Source organism: Parus major, chromosome 5 (assembly GCF_001522545.3).
Source record: "Parus major isolate Abel chromosome 5, Parus_major1.1, whole genome shotgun sequence".
Taxonomy (NCBI): Eukaryota; Metazoa; Chordata; class Aves; order Passeriformes; family Paridae; genus Parus; species Parus major.
In genome coordinates, this window is record NC_031774.1 from 60,106,172 (window position 1) to 60,129,081 (window position 22,910).

At 42.1% G+C, this 22,910-nt stretch overlaps 1 protein-coding gene across 1 annotated transcript; it reads right to left on the reverse strand.

Annotated features, from left to right (window-relative positions):
• Positions 1–511: 511 nt before the first annotated feature.
• Positions 512–20,026, reverse strand: KLHDC1 (kelch domain containing 1). Its single transcript, XM_015631292.3, has 13 exons — positions 19,697–20,026; positions 17,310–17,380; positions 15,963–16,080; positions 15,261–15,379; positions 13,779–13,857; positions 12,863–12,946; positions 11,931–12,014; positions 7,391–7,449; positions 5,621–5,733; positions 5,128–5,200; positions 2,431–2,515; positions 1,822–1,874; positions 512–1,482 (listed from the first exon to the last, which is right to left on the reverse strand). The coding sequence occupies exons 1-13, from the start codon at positions 19,796–19,798 to the stop codon at positions 1,308–1,310; spliced, it is 1,215 nt and encodes a 404-aa protein (XP_015486778.1). The 5' UTR covers positions 19,799–20,026; the 3' UTR covers positions 512–1,307.
• Between the last annotated feature and the right edge of the window lie 2,884 nt (positions 20,027–22,910).

Below are 22,910 nucleotides of genomic sequence, written 5' to 3' on the forward strand. Positions count from 1 at the left end.
AACCATCAGAGCACCTGAAAAACCCCAAAAATTTACCTTGGGGGCACCTAAGCCCCCCAGAATTCCCACTGGGGGCATTGGAACAACCCCAAAATGAACCTCAGGGGCTTTTGAACCTCACAAATTCAGAATGGGGGCACCTGAACCCAACAAAATTCACACTGGGGGCATCTGAAACCCCCAAATTAACCATGGGGGCAACTCAGCCATCCCAAAATTAACCTTGGAGGTGTCAGAATCCACCAAGTCAATCCCAAATCCCCAAAATCAAACCTTGGGGGGGGCACCTGAACCCACCAAAATCAAATCTCGGGGCTCAGGGGGACATCTGAACTCCCCCTCCCCCAAAAAGAAGGGGAGGGAGTTCAGCACATAAAATTAGGCTGTTAAAATAACCAGTCACAAAACTTCCTTTTTGAAACAAATTTGCTCCCCCCTAAAACCTCTTTTCCCCCAAATAATTAATGTTTAGATTTTAAAACCATCAAAAACATGTCCAAATGCCTTTTGATTCAACTCTCTATAAAATTTTAATGACTATGCTCCTGTTAACTAAATATTTGAAACAGAAAAATAACCAGTACTACATTTGCTTTTTTTTTTAAACAATAAATAAGCAACTTCGTTGTTGTTCTTTTTTTTTTAACAAGAAAGAAATATAAACTTTGCACATCCAAAATACAATATACAACTTATTTCCAGAAGGACTTCCTGATGACAGAAACAGTAAAACCAGGTGATGAACGAACTGAGGTTTTCCTACAGAGACCAGGTGATGTTGCTGGTTGCAGCTTTTTCTTCCAAACTCCGCAATTCCCTGATGGATTCTCCTATTTGGAGTGTGAGGTGTGGGGCTCCACTGTTGGATTTTGGTCAGAGCCTGGTGGAATCAACATTTGGTGGTGGTGCTGCTGCAAAATTTGTTACCTTTAAGACTGACAAAGTGTGAATGTCCCCAAGACACCAAGTTGAATTTATCTTTTTGGGAAGGCTGATGGGGATAAGGCCAAGGAGGATTTTTAGACTTTAACCATATTTTATCCAGCTGAAATGGATTGTGTCCCCTTCCAAAAGAACAAAAAGGTTGTGAGGGCTGGGTGGTCAAAACCACCACAGCAGAGGTGAACAATTATCTAGAAATGAAGTTGTATCAGTTTTCTGTAACGCAGGAAACGAGAGGTTCCCATAAAAAGGATTTGTTGCCAAACTTCACTCAGAAACCCAGCTGAACACAGAGCTGCAGTGGAACAGCAGCAAAGCTGATGAACAAACCACTCTGAGGTGTCCCAGCAGCTCCCTGCCCTGGCTCATGAGGAGTGGAGCTGGCTCTGTCTCTCAGTCTCGGCTTTCCTCTCCTGCCTGTGGGTCATGGCAGCCCAAAAAGTGATTTTTTTCAGCACTTCCTGCAGAAGTTTGGATGGCAAGCAGGGAATTTGGTTCTCCAAGAGAGCTGCGTTCTTCCCGATGTAGTCAAGACACAGCCTGAGGAACAGAAATAGAAACAAAACAAAAAAAAAAAAAAAAAAAGAAGAAAAAAAATAATTGAACTAAATAGTTTATACTCTAACAAATGAAGCCTAATTAAAGCGGTGATGTGCATTCATTACAGGTGTTAATTACAGGTGTCGTGGCTGCACGTGCAGGGAATGACACAGCAGCATCACACATTGAAGGGTTCAGGTATTTCCTGAGGAGGTAATTGGGTATTTCACCCAATTTCTGCAGGAGAGCGTGGCTAAAACAACACCTGGGATAGTGGGATTTGGGATTTAAGGTCCTTCCCAGCCTAAACCATTCTGGGATTCTGTAACTCCAACTCACCTGAGCAGGGAGTAAGGCTGAGTCTGAAATATCAACAAGTCACTGCACTGACCCTGATGAAGAGAAAGAAAGAACCATTACAAACAACTTTACAGTTTTCTCCATTAATGTCACATTTATGACCATGGTTTAGAAATATTAGACTTGACCAACTGTTTGTAAGGAATCTGAGTTACAACTTCCTTTTTATTCTGTCTGTCAAGAAATCAGGTGGGGATTCTTCAGTGGAATCAGTGGTGTGTAAATTATAATTCATTTATAATCTGTGGTGTGTAAATTATAATTTCCTCAGTGGTGTAATGGTTTCAGGTACCAGTTTCAGCAAATTGAGCCAAACTCAATATGGTTTTGCTTTTTTTCCAATTAAAATCCTATATATAAAAATATATTATTAATTGATTTCCTCAGAGGTTTTGGCCTCCCCATCTTTGGAAGTGTCCAAGGCCAGGTTGGGTGATGCTTGGAGCACCTTGGGATAGTGGGAAGTGTCCTGCCCATGGCAGGGGTGGATTAAATGGACTTTAAGGTGCCTCCCAACTGAAACCATTCCATGATTTTTTATCAATTATAATTATCCCAGTGATGGGATTTCTTCTCCGGTTTACTGACCGTGTCCATAAAAAGCAAATCATCTTTGCTGCCCCCGAACACCATCACTTCTCCCTCCTGCCCAAGGCAGGCTGTGTGCCACAACCTGGAAATCAAACCAGAAACACAATGAGTGCCTGAGAAACAACTTGTGTGTTACCAGCAAGACCAACATATTAATTCAGAGTTTAAAAAATAACACCTTCAAATATATTTGATTATTTATATAAATACTTGTTTATTTAATAAAACAAAATAAGAGAGCAATGTGACTCCCCACCTCATGAGAGTTATTTTCATACAGACCAATATATTTTGTCATTATTTGACTTTTCTGTATTCTGGGCACATAAACTTTGTCTTACTTATCACCACAGTGGAAAATTTTTAAGCAACTCTACAAACCAAGCTTTTGCCAAGCTTTTCCTTTTGCAATTTTCCACTTTCTTTGGTTCAGAAGGACAATTTTCTCATGGCTTTTAGCCTGGGGGTGGTTCTCAGTGTTGACACACTTGGATCTCCAGTTATCCTGTTCCAGTCTTACCCTTCCCCCAGAGATTCCTGGGATCATTTTCTGGGAGTCAATAACTTCCATCACACCAAGGAAGTTTTATGATAAAGACCCCACAAAAGCAAAGCCTGACTTTATAATCTTGCAGAAAGATCCTGCAGAGGGATTGATTTTTCATGATTAGATTTTTCTGCTCTAGCACCACTGCTGATGGACTTTAGAGCTGCTGAACCAAAACCAAAAGCACCACTGAAGTTTCACGCAAAAATAAACGTCCCCACTCTCCTTCTCCCTTCACATCAGTCCTTAGGAGGTACCACACCTTTTCCCTACCTCATACCTGTGGACAGATCTGTCTCTCCCTGATCTGCATTAGGGAAACTCTGGGCTTGGTCACGGAGAACACTGGGAAGCCTTTCCTGCCTGGGCTCTGGTGACATCCTAGCTCGCAACCTGAGGCTTTTCCTACTGCCTGAGAGTTTCTGTCCTCCCATGGGCTGCTCTAACTTATCACCTAAACATTCTAACAAAGCACGTTATTGAAATCACACAGTGCTCTTCCAGCTACAGCAACAGCATTACATGGGAATGAAAACATTGGGAACCCAGGAGTTAAACAGTTTGTTCTCTATTTAAACCCAGCATGCAGAATTGGCTGAGGTGAAACTGATGGACAGAGAGAGGAGCAGTATTTTCTGCCAATTCAGGATCACCTGAGAAGGCAGTTTTTTAGAAATTGCTAAAAGTGGAGGTTGAAGGAAATTATTCTCTATGAAATTTAGGGAAGGAATCTGAGTTGCAGAAGCATCAGGAAAAGACACTGATGAATTTTATTACAAAATAAGATAAATATCTAAAAGAAGTACACATAAATGTATTACACTGCTCTGCATTTTAAGAGCAATTGAACTGATTTAAAGCTGTTCCAGTTGCAGAGATCCTGCAGAAAATAAAATTATGGTACAAACACTTGACATTTAACCAGTTCAATGTATGGACAGGCTTTTGGTGTGGCTCCTTTTATCCACAATTCCAGGAGCCATCCCCTTCCGACCCTAAGATTCTGTGAATTCCTGAAAAATTCACTGAGATTTTGGGTTCTGGATGAAGTAGGGGAGGCCCTTTAGTTCTGTAAAGAATTAGGTCCAGGGAAGGTCCTCAGCCCTACAACCCAAATCCCAAAATCCCCTGGAAGTGCCTGGGAACCAGCTGGGGCTCAGGAGTCCCTGATCCCCACAGCCAGAGCAGGGCACAGAGGTGATTCCAACTGAGCTGCTGCTTCCCACCACATCCCAGCCCTTTCCCAGCCTTTTCCAGGAAAAATCCCATCACAGGGAAGCTTTAGGAGACTCAGGAGCTGAGCACAGACCCCTGGCTGCTCCTGCTGTGCTGTGTTTAAAGACTCCTCAGTCCTTAAATATCGTGAAGAGATCACTGATCGTAAAACAAAAATACTTGGTGAGGCTGAGGTCAGAGTTTATTTGGGATTGAAAGAGTTGGAAGGGTAAGAAGGCAGAAAAGTTGGTTTGGCTGTGGCTGTTGTTTTTAAAAGACAGCCCAGAACAGGCTAAAACAGGAAGAAAATTAGTTAAGGTGAAGATATTTCAGTAACAAGGCAGGGAGCAGAGCAGAACTGGACATTTTTGTATCAGAAAAAAAATGATATAAAATTGTGCTGGGAGTTCCTGTGTGAATGCAGGGAATGAATTCAATGAAAATCTGAATATTTATTATCTACAACAAATCAGTTCAATATTTTTTAACATAGAAACACAGATAATGCTTCAAACACTGGGTTAACAATCAATTTTGCTTTTGAAGTCTGAAAGAGGCACCAACTTTTTCATGGTTCTCTCCTCCCCTGTTTCTAATACTGTATAAATATTAATGAGCTTTTATTATTCCCCTTGGCTGTTAATTCCTCCATTTTTTATGGTTTTGTTTATATAACAATAATTTGGCTACAGAGAACGAGGTCAGTTGGACACTCAGATCCTTCACCACAAAAACATCTCATCCAAATAAGCATCAAATACACAAATTAAAAATGAGGTATGAAGGCAAAAAAAAAAAAAAGGTGCTAAACTATTCAACCACACTGCATTAATATTCTGAAATGCTCTTTAAGAATACTGTTCAAGAATTTAAAAATTGATTCATTTTGAGAAATGATTGCATTTCAGCACCCATGATTTGTGTTTCTGTACCTGGGCCTGCTCTTGGGCAGATGGGTGAGCTGCTTCCATCCGTTTGTTGCAATGCTGTGGATCCAACCATCACCTGCAATGGGAGAACACTCATTAATGGGCTTTTTGGGACAAAAAATTATCTTTTGAGTCACACAAACGGCTCTAAGAGCATGTTTATTTAGGCAGAAGTAACATCAGCACTTCATGAAGCTGCATCTTTTCACTCTTTGTAATTTGATGTTGTCCCAGAACCCTCACTGCACTGAAATCTGGAATTAAAACACACCTAAATCTCTTTCTTTTGGATAAATCTAGAAAATCATCTCCCAGTGGATTTATCTATGAAATTATTATTTATCTTAAAATTACTTTCGCTAATTTCAGGTTTTTTTCATGGAAACAAGCTGCTTTTTCTACAAAAGCCACTCCTACAGATGATCTCATAGCCTGTTTGTGTGATCTGAAATGCACAACAGAATTATAATTAATTCTATTACTCTGAATGACTTACTCAGAGGAACATTATCAGAGCTTAGTCCACCAAAAAGGAAAAGTCTGTCATCCCCTATGGGGGTCAGTGTGTGCCAGGAGCGATCTCTGGGTTTCTCTCCACTGATATTAATCCTGGGTGAAACAAACAAACAAACAAACAAACCCCAAATTTTCAAACAATGATAAAAATAAATTTGGCAGAAAATTTCAGTTTGTCCTAGAAGTACCTTGGGTATTTTCCCAGTAAAAAAACCAGACTGAATACCCAAATAAATTCCATGTACATGCAGGGAAACAAAAACAGTTAACTGATATAAAACTGGATGAATCCTGAGAGGCTACAGGTTCTTCACTCCAGGGAAAATGATTTTAAATGACACAAGGATTGTGGCTTTACCTCTGATCCAAAAACTATTTTCATTTTATGATTTTCAAATCATAAAATGCTCACCCAGGTTTTGAAATAAATATTAGTAAAGAGGGGATTTCCTAAGCACAAAACAGATGGAGGTTTATTATTGATAAAATCTCATATTCAAAAATAGAGATTTGAAATCTATTTTAGCTGAGCTGCATTGAAATTGATTTTATTTTAGTTGGGTTTGCTTGAGAATGTGAACAGTAAAGATCCTGATATCCCCCAAAAAACAGATTATCAGAGATATTTACACAGGGATTGCAAAAGGGCCCTGCTAAATTTGGCACTCAAGGCCAAATTGCAATATTTGTTTGAATCCAAGTCAAGAAAAGAGGCTTCTAAAATTGGCTAAGGGAAAGCCTGGGCTTTGATGGTTAAAAAACAAAAATCAAACAGATACTGATAACTGATAAAATTTCAATTTTCATGCATGAGAAATGATCCCAGTACCAGAAATAACGAAATATTGAATGACAATTTAATAGAGCTCAAGGTAGGGAAAGCAACCTCTGGGTAGGGGCAGCTGAAATGAATTTTGCAATCTGCTGCTGGATGATAATCCTGGGTTAGCAGGTTCATATTATGCAATTCCTTAAGAAAACTGTGTAGAGTTGAATAAGAAAAAAAACTTGACTGTTAGTAAATAAAATAATTATTTATTAATAAATCCTTATTGGCTCCTTTTGTGATCAGATGAAATAAATACTGAATAAATACAAATACTTTATCTCCTGTGAGGTGCCTACAGCAGCAGACACTGTGAAAACTCCTTTTTTTCCCTAATATCTTAAATATTTCTTTTAGTCTTAAATCTCTTTGTTCAGTCTCTCAAAGACTCTTTGCAGAGGTGCTGCAAGAGCTGAACAGAAGGTTCCCAAATTTACAGAGATCCAGCACATATAGAAGTATTTATATATATACTATACAAAATCATGGATAAGTCTTATGAACTATTCTTGGATCACAGTATAGGAATAACTTGAATTTTGGAAAGAAAAACCTTCATTTTTTAAGGATTTCATGGTGTTTTTAGAAGAGACCTTTTCCCAATTTGTGCTGTAATTAGCCCAACTACAGAGAGGAAACTCAGCATTCAAAAAGCCCTAAAACCTGGAATTCCATATGGATAAATGGTGTTAAATCACTCCACGCTGTGCTTTAAACAGCACCATCAATGCTCTGCTGCAGAGCAGGAAAAGCTTAGTAACCACTCTCAAATTCAATTCCATTGAAATCACAATCCAGCAGCTGTTACAAATCCCCAAACCCTCATTCTCCTCTGTGAAAAGCTGCAGGAATAGCTCTGGAACTATTTAACAATATGCTTCCATCTTCTAAATTCAGTTTTAAGTGTTAAAAAGGCAAACTTACCTTCCAGACCAAGTCCAAGTGTCTAAATTCAGGCAGTGCAAATCATTCATTCTGGTTTGCTAAAACAAAGAAATAAAATCCCACTAGGGTTATTTTAAGCAAACAATAAACAAAACATTTCAGTGAGGCCTTCCTGGGACAGAATATTCCAAGTAGCAATGGTTTGAAGAAATCTGTACCCACGTGCCTTAATATAAATCTGAATTTTTGTGGCAGATGAAAAGCTTTTCTCCTCACAAAAACCATGCAACTCTCAGGAAAAGTGCCTGGCAGAAATATTTCCAGTCATGCAACAGCACTATGGGGCCAATTTTAGCTTCTAAAAGTGAAGAGCTTTGTGGTATTTATCCAGTTCCTGCAAATGTTTTTAACTTCCATCCACAGAACTCCTGGCAGGGGGATGCAGAAGGTGTTTTACTCTCCTATGGTTGCCTGGTGTTATTTTCCTTGACACTGGGATCAGAAGTTTGTATCCTCCTGTCTGGTCACTACTCCTCGGAGTATCCTGGTAGTGCTGTACTCTGTATATTCCCAGAAAAAAAGGCCTTCATTTGTGTTTTTCCCTCTTTTCCTTTCACAAAGTGACCACCAGCAAGGTTTTAGAACCCTTTAGCATTTGCCATAAAATAAAATGGGAGATCTTTCCACTTACTTATCTGCCTGGGATTTGAGATGAAGGAAGTCTGACTGCCTTGGGGGTGGTGGAAAAGGTGATGAAAGGATTTCTTTGCTTGACTGGGAGCTGTGATTCCCCTGGGAACTACAAAAACCACCTGGGAAGTAGGGAAATGTTTCTTGCCTTACCTTCCAACTCCTTTTCTCCCTGGGAAGTCCATAGATCTATTAGCAAAAGCCTTTCTCCAGCTTGCAGATCCTCTGAGGCAGAACTAGGCTGAAAGGAGTGCTTGTACCCCTAGCAGTGAGGCTGAGGGACTTCCAGAGCTGTCCAGCAGAGCCCTGGGAAGTCTCTCAGGGATTTCAGGGAATAGCAAGGTTTTCAGGAATGCTACAACCTCCTCTGCCAAGCACTGCTAACCCTGCTGTCCTGGGAAGGGAATGGGAAGCAGCATTTGATAAAGACAAGCGGATAGTGAGGGTTTGGGGCATTGCCTGAGCCATTTTATCCCTCAAAAGTGATCAAAACCAACCAGGTGTGGTCCAGCTGACAGCCAGGGGAACAATCTGTCTTCCAGGATAATTCTATCCAGCTTCCTGCTCCTTCTGGTGGCTTTGAAGGGGGTGAGGGGAACAAATCACCCAAGCAGAATGCAAAATGCAGTTGGGATCTTCTGTACATTTGGGGCAAACCCAACATCCTGGCCTCTACAACTGAAAATATTCAATCATGTTGGAGTAATACAATTTGATATGAAGGGTATCTATCAAAGGAAGTTGTTGTTATGTTGAAAATTAAGGTTTCCAAAGGATCCTGTTCAAGACCTCCTCGCTGACTTTCCTTTCCTAGGCAGAAGATGGAGAAGTTCTGTTTCCTGCTCCCTGGGAAATCAATGTGTTACAATCTTTGCATTTTCATGATTCAACAGCTGGACAGGTGAAAAATTACAGCAACCTCATTTTGAATTCAAAACACCACCAGCTGTCCAAGATCCAGGCCTTTAACAAATAAAAGCATCTTTCTACCCAACCCTTTTTTGGGAAGCTGGAACCACACCGGTTTACAGGACCATCACTCGCCACACAGCTCTCCTGCAGGTTCTGATGGATTTCTGTTTCCTGCTCTATTTCATCATTCTAATGCCAATCCTAAAATGATTTTTAATTGGCTTAAGAGCACCAAGCCTCCTAAAAGGGCTGGCATCTCCCTTGGAGCTCCTCCCGAGACACTCTGCTTATCTCTGGCAAGTTCATTTCCTTGCAGCCCTGTGGTTAAGCAGGACCTGCTTTGTCTCAGGATTAGCACCACGAAAGGCTTTAAGGGTGACATTATTCCCAGCTCCCTGCTGGGACAGGGAATTCTGCAGCTTTTCCTCCTGAATTTACAAACAAAAGCTATTCCAGCTCCAAGCTTTGCCAAGAGAAGGATTGCAGCTCCGTGGATCTTCTGAGCTTTGCTGACAGGAGGGGTGACAGGAAATACAAACATGCTTACATTAAGGCACCAGATGTGTGAGGAGCTGCTGCAAAGGCTTTGGTTCATTTACTTCATTCTCAACATGAAATTTTTCCACTTAAATCAAACATAAGACTCGCATCAACTTCTGGACTAACTCTCCTTCCTTCCCACTTTCTCCCATTTCTGTTTTTCCAGGGGCTTACCTGAAGGAACTGAGTCCACATAACACTTCTGAGCCTGTTTCAAATGACTCCTGGTACAACTGATTCTCATCATCATCATCATCATCTTCTTTTACCAGTTCTAGCTCCAAGTTTGGAAAAAGGTGCCCTTTCCTCCCAGAAAGATGAATAGGAGAAGCCTCATGACACTTCCTGGCCCTTTCTGGTTCCTTGCAGAGCCTTTTCCCTGGGAAGATTTGTATTATGGTGAACTAGAAGGAGAAGGAGGAGCAGAGCAACCCCATGTTTGCTCCTTAATTTCTGGAGAAAAGCAAAACTTCATCCTTTGGGGAGGAATTATTGCTGGTGTCAGGAAATTTAGTGGTTTTCTGCTGTCTTTAGCTTTTTCTTTTCATGACTTACATTAATTCCTCAAGCCCCACTGAATGTGCCCTCACCTTTTTTATGTTTCCTTCCATTTATTTCTAGGATAGAAAATGGATCAATAATAATCACCAAGGTGAAAATTACACTTGCTGCTCTCCTACAGAATTAAACACAGCTTTCCACAATCTCACTCTTCTCTGACACAGGTTCCCAAGTGGTTTCACTGAAATTTATCAAGTTTTTAAGGAAGCTGAAGAGAAAAACCTTTTTGAGATCAGAATGCTGTAGTCAAACAGAGTTAAACAGAAGCCTGAGGGCAAATCCTCTGAGGGCAGTGGAGGAATGACAGGGGAGCTCCAGCTAAATCACAATTTCCCTGGCAGAGGCTGCACGAAACCCCAGCTGGAGCTACAGAGCAGTTCAAGAGCACAGAGCCCTCACTGAGCCCTGGGGGAAGGAGGTTTTGGAGGTGTTCAGGAATAACTGGCAGGGCAGGACCAAATCATCCCAGGGACCTTCACATCTCCACTTTGGTGTTTTTCCCCTCTCAGCTCCCTGAGGGAGGAGCAGGACTTGGCTGTGGTCAGCAAGGGTTCAGTTGTGAGCACACAGGGCAGAGGCACAGGGCTCACTCAGGGCATGGATAACCCTGATTTTCCAATCTCTTCTAAAATCTCTTCATTTCCTTCAGTTATTTGCAAACCCAGTTTGTCCAAACCTACAGCTCTGGGAGGCGCTGAGTGCAGCTCTCTCGGGTTTGAGCAACAATTCCAGAGATCCTGAATCAAAGGTCACATAATGGCAAGAACAAACAGGATCAATTTTAATTATTTTCTTTTCTGTTTGCTCTGGAAAGGCACTTAAATAAAAACTTCCTGCAGGTGTGGGAGGCAATTGAGAATGGGAAGTGGATGGACATGGTGTGGTCACTCTGCCCCTGCCTGGTCTGAGCAGCAGGAGTGGAAGGAGTGCAGATTTACCAAAGGAATGTTCCAGCAGGAAAATCAGGGAATGGGGAACAAAGTGCAGCTTTACACTTCTTTGTTTGCCAGGATTTGGGAATAAAGGGGTGAGGCTGTGGCAGCTTTCCAAGGTGGAGCTGGAATATGTTCATTCCCAAACTAATTCCTTCTCTTTTTTAGACCAGAACTACAGGAACACGCACTGGGAGCTCTCAGAAGCTTCTTCACTGTCACTTTTTGGAGATAGAAAACATCCAGGCTCATCCTCTAGCTGAGTAGGATTAAAGGCTCTAAATCAGCTGTAGTGAAAAGAGCTAAAAACTTCAATTAAAAATAAAACACAAGAGTGCACAGTCGCTGAAATGGGGAGGTTTTTAACTTGCCTTACAGGATCTGTTTCTTACATCAGTGCTTCAGCAGAGAGGAACTGAGTGGAAAATCTCCTTCAATTAGCACTGGAGAAATCCCAAGTGTTGCTGGGAGGTTTGAGTGTGGCTTCATGGATTTTAGGTACAGATAATCAGGGGGGTGGTGCCTATGGCTTTTTCAAGTTAAAAAGAGTCAGGAAGAGTTAAAATTACACAGCCACAATCCAAACCTAAATTCTGTATGCACAGATTGCATCCTTTTTTCTATCACCTCTTCCAGACATCTGTATTTCAGACACTTATGTGCAAAAAAATGGCAAAATTCAATCATAAAGCCAACTTAAATCTGTTATTTACCATACAATCATCTGTGTTTTACCTTTTTTGGGACAATCACGAACATTACAAACAGAAATATTCTTCTTTTTGTAGAGGGTAATGACAAGCAGCATCCTAAATTCAGAGCCCTGAACATCCAGGTTAGGCCAAAGACATTTGGGATTTTTTTTTCCTACTACAAAATGACAAAAAACCCCCAAAAAAACCTGCCAGGAAAATAATGTGATTGCCAAGAAAATATTGAATTACCAGCACTCGTCCTCCAAAGATGTAACCTTTATTTCCCAGCACAGCACATGTGTGAGCTGCTCGAGGCTGAGGTGGATCTCCACCCTGAAAGAACCAAAAGAATCCTTCAGAACTCCAGCAAATCTCCTGGAGTTTTATTTTCTGATCTACAAATCATCAGGAACTGCTAAGAAAACCTCTGGAAATCACACCTTAAAAATCTGAGGTTATAGCCACGTGCCAAAAAATCCTCCCTGGGTAAATCAGAACTAAAAGTGGCAAAACTGGCTTTTAATTTGGAATGGTCATTTTAGATTTTCCATTTGGTTTTATAGGGATTTTAGAGTATCTTGTAAAGACCATAAAATGCTGCCAGACACTCCTTAAAATATACAACTTCTGCTGAGTTCTCACACAAATTCACCTGGATTTTATGAACTTTAGAGAATATTTTCATCTCAGTAAGACAGAGCTCTCCTGTTATCTGTGACAGGTTATCCACGTTAATTATACACGGATACAGTTTTCCAAAGGGCTCTGCTCTGGAGCCAGGCTGGGAGAGCTGGGAATGCTCACCTGGAGAGGAGAAGGATCCAGGGAGAGCTCAGAGCCCCTTGCAGGGCCTGAAGGGGCTCCAGGAGAGCTGGAGAGGGACTGGGGACAAGGGATAGAGGGACAGGACCCAGGGAATGGCTTCAAATTGGAAAAGGGGAGATTTAGGTTGGATATTGGGAAGGAATTCCTGGCTGGGAGGGTGGGGAGGGGCTGGAATGGAATTCCCAGATCAGCTGTGGCTGCCCCTGGATCCCTGGAAGTGCCCAAGGCCAGGCTGGACATTGGGGCTGGAGCAGCCTGGGACAGTGGGAGGTGTCCCCAATTTCTAGAGCACAATAATTATTCCAAACTCATTAAAATCCCAGTTGTGTCAAGATGTGAGACTAAAAACCACTCACTCGAATTGTTGGCTGAGACCAAGTCTGTGTGGTTGTATCAAAAACATGAACATCATTGTGCCATCCCCAGAATATCTGTCCTTCCTAAAAAAAGAAGAAATTTTTTAAAAATTTTGTTTCATTTTAAAATTCTTTCTGCTTATTGAAGGATACAAACCTGCAAGGGACCTGCCCAAACAGAAAATACACAAAAACAGGCAAATTCATTAAAAAAATGTGGTGATATTTTTAAGAATGCTGCAGCAGCTTGCATTCAGTTGAAGGTCAGCAGCACCCAGGGATGTTCAGGCTGGTGACACCTGAAAATTGGCTTTGGGCCCCAACAACAGACACTGCAGCAAATTTCACCTTCTAAATCTTACTGTAACACACTGAGAAATAAATAGATTGTACAAAAACAATTCTTGTGTGTCAGTCTTTAATATTTGATGTCAGAAGCTTCCTGTTAATACTCTGATCAGTCATCTTTCTATTAATTATAAGAAATTACTGTAGGAAAGTTGATTATCCAGGCATCTTTCTGGAGAATAAATTCAATAAATTAACTCAGAGTACTTGTCAGTTAGACTTGGGAAGCTCTGAATTCCCTAATGTTATTTCAAATAAATAAATCACCATTTTTTCTGGGAGTTTCAGCTTTAAAATATGCCTTCAGATTAAAATCCTGCCTTTTTCCTGCTTTGACAGAATTTAATTCATTGCACTCCAAGCACGTGGGACATGTGGAAGAACCACCACTCCCAATGTGCAATATCTGGAATTTCAAACCTTAAAAAGTTCCCAAATTTGCATTTCTGCTGATGCTATAAATAAAAATCAGTTTTTCATGCTCATCAAGGATGATAAAAAGGATCTTTTTTTTTTTTTTTCCAAATCAGAAAGCACAAATCAGAGGGAATGGGGACAAATCTCTTACCCAAAACGCATCGTGGACATCGAAACAATCATTGAGCTCATTGTGCTTCCTGCAGCCATAACCTCCAAAATAAATTAACCTGAAACAACAAAACCAGTTCACTGAGCTGTTCTGGAAATAAGATTAAAATGAATAAGCTGTAATAATGAATATTTTGGGTTACTGCTGCACTAGCAGTAATATAAACAATGAGAATATTTTGTGTTGCACTTGATGATGCAAACCCAAACAAGGTGAAGGTCACAGCCACACCCTCACCAAACCTGACTGAAACCCACACAAGGAAATTATTCAAGACATCTCAAAGTCTCTGTTCCTCTCTCCAGAAGTTTATTATTAGTGCTGTTTCCAGGCAAAATTAAGAAATAACAGCCAGGACAATGAAATGCCTCCTTCCCTAGTGAAGTTCCTGTGCTCCTGCTGTGTTTTTTTGCCTTCTGTGTCCAACTTCTGGCAAGAAATGTTCTCAAGATTTGTCCCACATGGCACAAAAAGTCTCTTTTTGGCTTAAAATAAAATTTTTCAACCAAGCACTGCTGAATTTCCCACTGCAAATCTTCACACACCTCCCAGCTCAACATTCCACCCAGGAAAGGGCCATTCATAAATCATCTTTTTTACACCAACAGGTTCCATTCTATCATCTAAAATTAGGTGATTTTCTCAGCATGCAGATGACACAAAACCCTGAATAATTGCATTTTGTTTTGAATAGCCTTGTGTTAACAGCTAGGGAGTTGTTTAAATATCTGTATTTTCCTATCTCTTGCAGGTAAATTAGAATTACAAAACCAAGATCTGGCACCCAGGGGCATTGCAGAGCTTATGCAAAACCTCTTTAGCTGTGGAGTCCAGAAAGAGATAAGTCATTTCCATCTGATAATATTCACCATCAATCACATTCTGACTTGTTTGTAACAGATTTAATAATAAAGCACTGACAGGGCACCTGCTTGTGATCACTTCTGCCTCATTATCCAGACATTTTCCATAATAAACACAAAATCTGGAGGATTTCTGTTTAGCAAAGTCTGTTTTTTAAACACACTTAGTCACTTTTCCAACACAAATGTCAGTCCTTGCAAGATAAAGATAATCACTGAAACGCCTTTGCAACTGCCAGCTGTTAAAATCCTTGGAAATACACTAAATGGATTTAATGTTTAAAATAATTAATGTATAGAGAGAAAGAAATTTTTATACTGTTTTTAATGTGCTAAAGTCATGTACGAGATGCATAAAAGCTTTCTAAAGTAAAAAACATTCCATAAACTTTGCCTAAACACCTCATTCCTGAAGTGGGGTTTTATTTACCATTAATTCAGTTCACACTTGAGGAAACTCTGGTACAAAGTTGTTATAAAATCCCCCAGCAAGTCAAGCTAAAAATCAGAGTTTCCTCCATCCCAAACCTGAGTTCTCTCCACTTCTTAACACTTTCTCTCTGCAATCAACACAGATTAAGTATTTTTCATGTGTTACCTGTTTTTGTACACCCAGCAGGAAAGTTTGTCACGAGGTGTGGGAGGTTGACCTTTAAAATTTGTGATTTTTTTCCACCTGTAGGTTCCGGTTTTTGTTCTCAAATTGACGTAATACAGCTTGAAAGGAGAACAAAAAGATGACAATGTTTTCAGCATGAACCACAAATCACCACCAGAAAAAAAACAACCCACCACCCCCAGAAGCCTGGAAGTTAAAGAGGAACTGGCAGTGAGTTTACAATGGCAAATACACCACAAAAACAAAGTTCAAGTGGAAGAACTGGCAGAAAGTTTCACAAGAGGCTCCATTTCACTGATTTTCTAGTCAGGAGTCAACTCTGACTTTATTTATATTAAATGATAAAACAACTGATTTAATCTATTTTGCTAATTCTGTTTTCAGTTACAAGGAAAGCTGGTAGCTCTATTTTAACCTTAACTATTACCTGGTTATTTACAGCAGTGAATTGGTATCAAAGAACAAAAATAAAAGCGATATTCAGAGATTAGTCTCAATTAAGGTTGTCAAAATACTTTTAAAAACCACTTGGGAAAGCACTGGCATAAATATAGAAAGTTTTAGAAAAAGAAAGCTTTTCCTCAAATTTCTCTTTCATTCATATACAAATACAGATAAATAGCAAGGGCAGTATTAATACTTATTAAAACACAATGTTATGGGAAAAAAAAAAAACAATACCCGATTGCTGTATCCTTTATCATCAAATCCCCCAAAAATGTACAGCTTCCCATTGATGCTGGCCCCACAGCTGCCTGACATAGAGGTGGGTAAGTCCCCTTCCATCAGGTGCATTGTCCTGCAATTTAAAAAAAATACATTAGGCCACTTCAAATCTGCCCAAATGGAACAATCTCAAACAGATTTAGTCAAAAGTTTTACATTTAAAAGGTGAGAATATGGTTTGGGCCATAATAAGGATTAGGAGCTACAGGTGAAGTTGGGCTCCTGTGGTGGAAGAAAACTTCCATGTGGATATTGGGTGTTTATGAAGTATCTTGATTTTGATCTTGAGGTGAAATTCACATTAGAAGAGCTTTAGTAGAGCTGAATGATTGACTATTCGAAAACTGGAAATACTATTAACTCCAGGAATTCCTGAAATGAGAATCTGGCATTGCTGGGATGTCAGAAATGGAAAACTGAGGCTCCTGCTGTGCCCTGCAGATGTGAAGCTCTGCTGAGAGCTCAGCCAGGTCAGGAGCAGATCCTGGATAAATACAACCCTGAGAAAAAAGTTCTGTTTAACCCAGATCACTTTCCTGATCCCGGTTCCCTGGAGCACAAACTGCCAGGCTGGGACAGCAGGGAAACCAAGGGAGGGTGAAGGGGCTTTGGGCAACCCTGCCCCACAGGAAAGGGACAGAAAATCATGGTCTGTAGGGGGAAAGAAATGGGGAGAAAACAGGGAAAAGAGAGGGGGGAAAGGGGAAAAATATGGGCCAAAAGAATGGGGTGAAAGGGAAGAAAGGGCAGGAGAGGAAAGGGGGAAAAAGGAGGGAGGGGGGAGAGAGGCCTGAAAAAGAGGGGAAAGGAAACAAAAAGGGGAGGAAGAAGGTAACAAAAAGGTGGGGGGGAAGAAAGAAAAATGAGAGGAAAAAAGAAAGTGGAAGGAAAGAGAAAAAAGGGAAGTTCTGAGTTATTTTTGAGTTGTAATGTGTATGGAATTGATACCAAAAATAATAAATATATAACTGCAAGTATATCAAGAGCCCAAGTAGCCAGTGTTTAACTGCTCTAACATGAAAGTTAATGTAAAAAAACTAAGCCAAAATAAACTGCCAAGTAAATGCACCTGTGTTAACAGAGCCTGGAGAAAATCATTTCCAACATTCCCTTGCACACAATAATTAGATTTCAGCAAGGATTGTGTTTCCTGGAGTTAATTTGCCAGCACAGGTCTGTCCTTCAATGTTTACATTAAACACCTGCTATTTAACATGACCAAGGTCCCTGAAGCTTTTTCCCTGCAGATCAGTGACAAAAATCAGCTTTAGGTAGTAACTCAATAGAAATGGTGCCACTTGCCATAGCCCACTGTCCATGTCATAGATCCAGAGCTCATCGCTGGGCAGATAAACTTCATTTTCTTCAATGCACTGAAAGGGGAACGTGCAAATGTTAAACCAGTTCTGCTTTTTGTGTTTGCACATGAAATGCCAAGCTATGTTACTTAGCAACACTGAAGGATCTTAAGGAAATCAGCCACCAGAGCAGAAGTCACACCCCAGTGTTACTGCTCTGATTATAAAACTCATTTATTTTAAAAATAAACAACTTCATTCCTCCTCAGGACCACTCAATAAAGGCACAGATTGACCAACTTAACATTTTGCTAAAAAGAGATGTGTAACAACATCAACCAGATTTGAGCTCCTGAATTAAAACTCATATTAGATACTTTTAATCAGGAGCTGGTTCCATTGGCATAGAATGTAGATTAAAAAATTGAGAATTTAGAATGTAGAAATGTAGAATAAAAAATATAGAAAATGGAGAAAATGTAGAATAAAAAAATAGACTATAAGAAGCAGACTGAAACCACAAAAAGTTACTTGTAGCTGTAACTTAAAGACCAAGATGTCAAATATAAAGGAGAAAATTAATTCTTCTGTGGAAAAAAGATTTATGAAGACTCCTGAACAGAGTGCATAAAGAAAGAAAAATAATTTGGGAAATAATGATGAGGAAAAACAACAAACTGAGAGGAAGCCCAAAAAAATGCAGAACTCATGCTGAGTAACAACTACAGCATTAATTACTGCCTTGGCACTAGAAAGAAATTAAAGCCTGGCAGTGAGTAAGCAGCCAGAGTCAGTAAATAAATAAAAACTGGCTCAAAATTAAATAAATGTGAAGAAATTAAATACAAAACTGAAATTTAATTACTGACAACTCAGTTACTGATATTGATGACTTCAAAAGTTTTGACGACTTTCTCACTCTGAAAGGTGCGAAACAGAGAGGTACATCATATTTTTGGTACATTTATTCTGCCAGGTACCTCTGTTACACACTCCTGGCATCTTCTGCAACATGCACAAGTTGACTCAATTCAATCTGGATATGTCAGAGGTCAAACACTTGCTGCAGAACCAGCTCTGAGCAAACACACTGACGCCAAAAATAAAGTTTGTTGGGCAGGAGTCCACCAGCAACACGTGAAAAATGATTTATCTGTGTCAAGGGTTGCTTACAGAGCAACAATTTTCATATTGTTTTCAACAGATAAATATGTAAAACTGCTAAGAACACTTGCAAAGTTTATTTGCTAAACTTCATATAAGTTGTGTGTTTTGAATGTGCCACCAATGCACAATTTTTTATCAGAAAACCTTTGAAAACATTGTGCTCATTAGTTCACCCTCAGTTTCAAAGACCAGGGCACAGAAACTACTAAAGATTACCAGTGATTTAGGGGATATTTAGTAATACAGAATATTATGGAGTTTAAAATCCAGGAGTCTCCCACTAGAGTTCTTTGTTTGAATGTGGAAGGACAAGCTTTGAACATTTTAAAGTTACCTCAGACCATGAAAAGTGTAGACAGAATATGAAATATCTTTATAGAAATAAGTTTCCACATGATCAAGACCAGGAATTACACCAAGCACGGGTATTTTCAATTTTATGGCAAATGTGCACAGACAGACAAGATGAACAGATAAATATAAACAGAAAAATAACAGGTAAAACTAAGTGGATGCATTTAATGTAGTATCGTTCTTAGCACTCCATAGAGTTAAAAGTCACAAGGACTTACTTATGACAGAACCAAAGTGTTATTTTTATGAAAAACAAGTAAAAATAAGTTTAAAAAAAAAAGGTGGGTTTTAGCCTGCCACCAGCTTGTTTTTGAGGTGACAGCAGTGCTTTCTACGGGAGGAAAACAGACTGTAAGCACCACACAACTACTAATAAATAAAACGCGGAGACTCGGCAGCGAGAACATGAATTACACCCTGGAAAAACTGAGCTACAAATTACAGCCATTGAGGCTTGAAAGGAGACGCGCTCTGCGCGCTGAGGAACGAAGGGCGCTGCAAAGGGACGGGAGCGAACCGGCTCCACCAGCCCTTCCCCACACGTGCTCCGTGACGGAGGCGGCTGCAAACGGGGCAGGAGGAGGGCGCTGATCGCGGGCTGCCCGCGCAGGGAAAGGGTGGCGGGGTGAGGCGATCTGAGCCGTCCCCTCAGCGCCATCCCCGCCGTCCCCTCAGCGCCTCCCGCCGCCATTCGAACGGCGCGCGGCCGCCGCAGCCAATCAGCGCCCGCGCCGCCGCCCCGGGCGCCCGCCGAGGGCTGAGGGGCGGCGGGGGGACCCCCCCCTGCCCCGCCCGGGGCTCCGCTCCCCGTGTTCGGAGCCCGCTCCCCCCGCTCCTTGCCGGCTCCCCCGCGCCCCCCGCCCGCCTTACCACGTATCCTCCCCACACGTAGAGAAAGTTGCCGTCCACCACGGCGCAGTGGCCGCTGCGCTCCTCGGCCACGCAGAACTGATCCGCGGGCTCCGCCGCCATCTTGGGGGGGAGGAAGAGGAGGAGGAGGAAGGAGGAGGAAGCGGCTCGGCTGCCTCAGGGCTCGCGTCCCGCCACCGCCTCCTCCGGGTGAAGCTGCGGCTCCGCCACCGGTCGCTCCCCTGGGGCGGACGGGAAGCGAGGAGGGTCCAAAGTGTGGGGCGGCACCCGGCGCGGGTCGGGATGGGAGCGGACGGGGAGCTCCGCGCTGTCCCCTGTCCCGGGCAGCAGTGCCGGGCTGAGGTGTGAGGCGGAATAAACCGTGCGGGAGGATGTGAATAATGCGGGAGGATGTGAATAATGTCCGCGAGAGGAGGAAAGAAGCTCCGAGAATAGGAGAGCTAAACGCAAACCACAGGGCAAGAAGGGAAGGAGGAGCTGGGTCCCAAAGCGGGACGGGGTTTAAGGCTTCGGGCAAGGGCATGGAGTGATGGACAAGGGGGAATGGCTTCAAACTGCTAGAAGGTAGGGATGGATGGGATATTGGGAAGGAATTCTTTGTGAGCGTGGTGAGACCCTGACACAGGTACCCAGAGAAGCTGTGGCTGCCCCTGGATCCCTGGAAGTGTCCAAGGATGGGGTTTGGAGAAACCTGGGATAGTGGAAGGTGTCCCTGCCATGGCGGGGGTGGAATGAGATGGGATTTAATGTCCCTTCCAGCCCAAACCATTCCATGATCGTGTGGGTTCTGTGATAAGCACAGCAGAACCCTGTCTCTCTGAAGGTGAGACAAGCCACACTCCTGCCAGAAACAGCGGCTATGAAATAGTAGCTGATATTAATTAAACAGTTGGACAGTTCCAGTTCTTACTCTGTTTTATCAACAACTGAGTCAGTTCTGTGACTGAACTCTGTGTCTGCCTAGAATTAATGGAATTCAAAATAAAACAGCTACAGCCTTTCAGAAATAGTAGAGTAGAACTTGGGAAAAATGTGCACTTTGGCATCTTCTAAAAGGGCATCAGAAAGTAATTGTAAAGATTTTCTTGTGACAATAGGGCATGCACTTCCTCTGTTGGATCTAGGAGGGAAGATGTTAATTACTCACATTGATAAACTGGTACTATTTAATCACAGAATCTCCTGAATTAGAAGAGACCTACAAGAATCATCCAGTCCAACTCTTGGTCCTGCCCAGACCCTCCAACAATCCCAGCCTGGGCATCCCTGGCAGCGCTGTCCAAACACTCCTGGAGCTCCAGCAGCCTCGGGAATGTCACCATTCCCTGGGGAGCCTGGGGACCAACTCCCTATGGGGGAAGAACCTTTCCTTGATATCCAACCTAAACCAGCCTGAGTGGTATTCCAGGTATTCTCTCAGTGGTGACACAGAGATCAGCACCTGTCCTGAACTCCTAAAATGAGGCAATGAACTGATGGTGCATTGGGATGGTGGTTCAAATGCAGGAGTCAGCATTTGGAAAAGGTAAAAAAAACAAACATGGGAAGCAGACAAACTCTACCTATAGATCTCTAGGTCAGGTAGAGCTGCAATGTGCTGTCTCAGGAGATGGGATTTTGCCAGTGGAGCAGGGACAGACATGAAAATGAGCTGTTTGTCAGTGTAACAAAACAATTCCATGCATCCAGGTAGATCCATGCTGGCTGATCCTGGACCACTGGGCTCTCTCCAGTTGCTCTCCAGCCGCTGTGGTGTCCAGCAAAGCCATGGAAGGTGATGGAGACAAAGATCTGGGCATGGCTTGCAGAGCTCCAGATGGCTCAGTGAAACACAAGGCTGCAGCTCATGCTGGAATACTTTTATATCTCTGGTGGGAGGCTCCAGGCAACCTAAGAGAGCCCCCAAATCCAGCAGGATGCTGTAGGAGTGTGCTTTACATTCCCTGTTTGGTCATAGCTTTAGAGAAAACTATTTTTGGACTAGGGGCACATCCCTTCATCCCTTCTCCAGGTGCACCTTCCTTCATGTGGCAAGACGGGAGCTGAATGGCAAGATCAGGTTTTCTTAGAAGGAGAATAAGCAGTAATTTTAGCAAATGAAGGTACTTATGTAAGAATTGGGCTTATAATCTGCACCTAGCTGCATGCCTGCGACGAGAAATGAATCATATTTCCTGCCAAAATATCTGAGACCTGTCAGATGGCAGCTCTTTGTCTGAAGAGAGTAGCAGCAGCTTCACCCATGAGCTCACTCCCCAATGAGGAGCGATTATAAATTATGCAGTTGAGAATGGGCTATAGAAAATAGCTGACATTTTCTGTCTGTCTTTAAATCCCTGCAGTCTTTTGATCAAATTCTAGAGTTGCTTTGTGAGCCTTCTGTGGCTTCAAGCTGCACTTTGAAGGGATGGAGATGAGTGTTTGAATGAATAGCAGGTATTTTCCATCTGGAGAGAAGGCAGCTACCCCACAATCCTGGAACTGTGGCTGTCCCTGGATTCCTGGAAGTGTCCAAGACCAGGTTGGATGAAACTTGGAGCCACCTGGGGTAGTGGAAAGTGTCCCTGGCAATGGCAGGGGGTGAGATGAGATGAGTTTTAAGGTCTCTTCACATCCAAATCATTCTGGGATGCTGTGACTGTGTAAAAACAGTCCTGAAGAACATCCTGTGCTCGCAGGACCAATTCAGAGTTAGATGTATTTGATGGATGTTTTGTGGCAAGAAAATCTTAAGTGGGAGACTCTGGAATATTGGAGATGCAGAAGAACCTGTGCTGGGTCTACAGGGAAAGAGGAGAGAGAAATATTGTGAGCTAAAATACCTGTAAAGGAACAAAGTGATACCGTGGATAATTGTATTGGGTAACTTGTGTCAGTCAGAGCAAGTGTTTTTTATTGAATCAGGGAAATTTTTAGGTTGGAAAAGCCATCTATGAACATGGAGTCTGCCAAAGCCACCACTGCCCTATGTCCCCATATGCCACATCTAAATGGTGTTTAAATCTTTCCAAGGATGGGGACTCCACCACTGCTCTGGAAGCCTGTGGCAGGGATGGACAACCCTTTCCATGGAGAAATTCATCACAACTTGAGGCTGTTCCCTCTCCTCCTATCCCTGTTCCCTGCAAGCAGAGACTCCCTCAGGTGTCCCCTCCTGCAAGGGAGTTGTGCAGAGCCAGAAGGTCCCTCCCGATCCTCCTCTGCTCCAGGCTGA